Genomic DNA, 2,954 nt, shown 5'->3' with positions numbered 1-2,954 from the left:
CGGGCGGCACCGGTGGGTGCGTGCGTTGGCGGCACCCGCCGTCCTGCTCGCCACTGTGGTACTGACCCCGCCCATGAGGATCACCAGTCTCGCGCGCCGAGGATGTGCTGCGGGAGTGCTGGGCAAGCGTTCCGGTGTCTGTCTCGACGCCGCATGCCAGCTCTTGCGCGGTGCGTGATCCGCGGCTGCTCACACTCGCTCGTCTCGCGCGCGCGCTGCTTCTGCCTGCCTGGCTCGGCCTCTTGTCCCACCGCGTCTCTCCGTCTAGGCGACCACCTGTGCTGCGTGTGCGTGACTGACTCCATGCTGCCGCCGTCTTCATCCATAGCAATGTCTCACGCGCTCCTCCCGCTTTGCTCACGCGCTTGTCTCGCTTTGCTCACACGCTCCTCACCCGGCCGCAGCACAGCCGCTGTTGTATCCCCCCGCTTATTCACGCACGCCTTCTGCGCCTCATCGCGGAGCCTGTCACAAACATCTACGCGCGGCTCCTCTGCCACGCGCGACGTCGCTGCACAACGCTCATCGGGGCCCCGCATCCAACGTCATGATCGCGCGGCTGCCCCATCTCTTGCGCGCACCGCCCAGTCCCAACGGCGCCTGCCCGCCGTCACCCGATCACCCGACAGTCACCACCGTACGCTATGCCTAGATCCCCGCTCGGCAGGTCCCTTTATTCCTCGATATGTAAACTTGCTGTCGTGCGATTGTGCTGATGTCGAGAGGCGGCGCGGCGGTCAGCGGCACGAACTTTCAATTGACGAGGTGAGCGCGGACGTGGACTCGGACACCAGCGCTGATGCGAACGAGCGCGGAATGATCTTTCAGGTGCGCACGGCGTTCCTTGCTCCGGGCCTACGACGGACACGCAGTCTCAGACTGCACGTACCCACGCAAATATGCGGACGACTCAACAGCGCGTACCTTCGCAGACATCCGGACGACTCGCCGGTCGTATGTGCTGCTCATATGCCGCGTGAACGTTGCCGCCGCCGTCACCACCACCATCGATTGCTGCGGGTATGGTCCGCCAGCATGCATATAAGATCACAATCAGTCGCAAGCACGCCTCGGGAAGACGGGCACGAGTACATACCGTGTCCGCGACACATCTCGGGGCGACACCGCACGCCGTCACACACTTTTGGTTACAGTAAGCATCAGCATCGTGTCGCCTGGTGAGTACACGCGAGACGCACCGTGTAGGTAAGAGGCGGCGAGCCGGTCACCGGTGTGAACTTTCAATTGCCAAGGTGAGCGCGGATATGGACCTGGACACCGGCGCTGATGCGAATGAGCGCGTGGCCATCTAGGCGCATACGACGCTCCCGCTCCGGACCCAAGACAGACACGCAGTCTCACACAGCGCCTACTCACAGACATCCGGACGACTCACCGTTAGTATGCGCCGCTGACAGGCCTCACTGTTGCTGCCGCTTCCGCCATCGCAGCAATCGACTGCCGTTGGTGTACAGAACGTGGTCCGCCGGCATGCGCATCAAATATCCGAGTCAGTCGCGCACACATATCGGGAAGACGGGCATAGCAACTTACCACGTTTGCGACACATCGTGCGGTGACACTGCACGCCGTCAAATGCATTTTGGCTATGGTAAGGGTCAGCAATGCGGCGCCTGGCGAGTACATGCGAGACGCACCATGTGGGGTAGGCACCCGCTTGGACAGTGTGATCGGAGCGCAGCACGACAGCGGGCAAGCACGATGACAGCCGGGCGGACGGACACGAACGCGGGACCCAGGACGGATTAGACGGGGGCGAAACGCCACAGCTTGACGCCTTTATCCTCCGTCCATCTGCGCGCACGGGCCTGCTGGCGTGCAGCCGACGTGCCGTGCCCGTGCGTCCTTGTTCCCTCGCTCCTCCATGTCCGTTGCTCACGTCAGACCGTTCCTTTCGCGTTGCTTGACAGCCCACGGGCTCGGCGCCCGCTGCACAAGCGGAAGCGGACGTGTACGTGTTTTGATTCTCATCTCTCGTGTGCATTCTCCCGTTGCGCAGGCACGACACATCCGCGTTGCCAAGCCGGCCTCAAGCGAGCGCGCGCGCGGAGAGAAGTATTGTATTGCGCAGGCTTCCGATCCGACAGCCGTGACGCGTCGTCCCGTGCGCCCGTCCCGTGTGCCCGTCCTGCGACGCTGTCAAGGACGCCATGACGGATGCACAGTGGACGGCAGTCGCGCAGGATCGCCCTCCGCCAGCGTGCTGCGGGGCGGCGGATCGTAGTTTGTATCTCTCGATGCTCTAATGTCATATTCTTATGTCGTATATCCTGCTCGCGAAGCACCCGCGCATCCGACTCGGATGACAGCTATAGGATGACAGCCGCGGTGCGTAAGGATGGCAGCGGTGATAGGCGGTCCTTCAACGGAGATGACCCGTACGGGCCCCGACGGCAACGCAGGGCAGAGACCAACAGCGCAACGTTGGCTGCGACCGGCCGATGCAAGACAAAACAATTCAGAGACCACATGTATGGGTGTTCGCACACTGTGTACTGAGGGCCAAACAAGAATGTTGTTCCGGCGGTGAGGAACAATGTGATGCAGAATTCGGAATGCAGCGCGGCTGCTCTTACGAGAAAGCACTGCTTTTGACGGCTGCATGATCCGGTCGCATGTGTCATTCACTTTCTCGCTGCATGATTGCTGACAATGCTGAATGCTTCTGCGACCACAGTGCGTAAGGATAGCAGTGGTGATATGCAGCCCTCAACGGAGATGGCCTGCAAACACACGGTCAGCCTCCCGCAGGTGGCCCTACTAAATTCGAATGAGAGATCCTGCGCAATCTGGAGCGAGTTGAGGTACCCACCGCTGGGTTATGCANACAGCGCCTGGTGCTCGTGTGCAGCAAATGCAGTCAGGGTGTGCGCACAGTGTGCCATCTCCCTCAGCGAGCACCGCACCTCTGGCTTGTGCAGTGAGGTACTCTG

At 61.6% G+C, this 2,954-nt stretch overlaps 2 protein-coding genes across 2 annotated transcripts; both read right to left on the bottom strand.

The window, feature by feature from the left end:
• Positions 1 to 753: 753 nt before the first annotated feature.
• POSPLADRAFT_1055238 (hypothetical protein) lies at positions 754 to 1,008 on the bottom strand (the record flags this gene model as incomplete). The annotated part of the gene is made up of 2 exons (XM_024480618.1): positions 754 to 855; positions 925 to 1,008. The coding sequence occupies 2 exons, from the start codon at positions 1,006 to 1,008 to the stop codon at positions 754 to 756; spliced, it is 186 nt and encodes a 61-aa protein (XP_024339968.1).
• An 888-nt stretch (positions 1,009 to 1,896) lies between these two features.
• Positions 1,897 to 2,954, bottom strand: POSPLADRAFT_1139143 (hypothetical protein; the record flags this gene model as incomplete). The annotated part of the gene is made up of 4 exons (XM_024485002.1): positions 1,897 to 1,950; positions 2,028 to 2,330; positions 2,673 to 2,744; positions 2,928 to 2,954. Coding segments are annotated over 4 exons (456 nt in total), but the record flags the coding sequence as incomplete, so codon positions are not given.

The sequence above is a fragment of the Postia placenta genome (genome assembly GCF_002117355.1).
Source record: "Postia placenta MAD-698-R-SB12 unplaced genomic scaffold POSPLAscaffold_5, whole genome shotgun sequence".
In the NCBI taxonomy this organism is placed as follows: Eukaryota; Fungi; Basidiomycota; class Agaricomycetes; order Polyporales; family Adustoporiaceae; genus Rhodonia; species Rhodonia placenta.
This window is presented reverse-complemented; position numbering and strand designations above follow the sequence as displayed.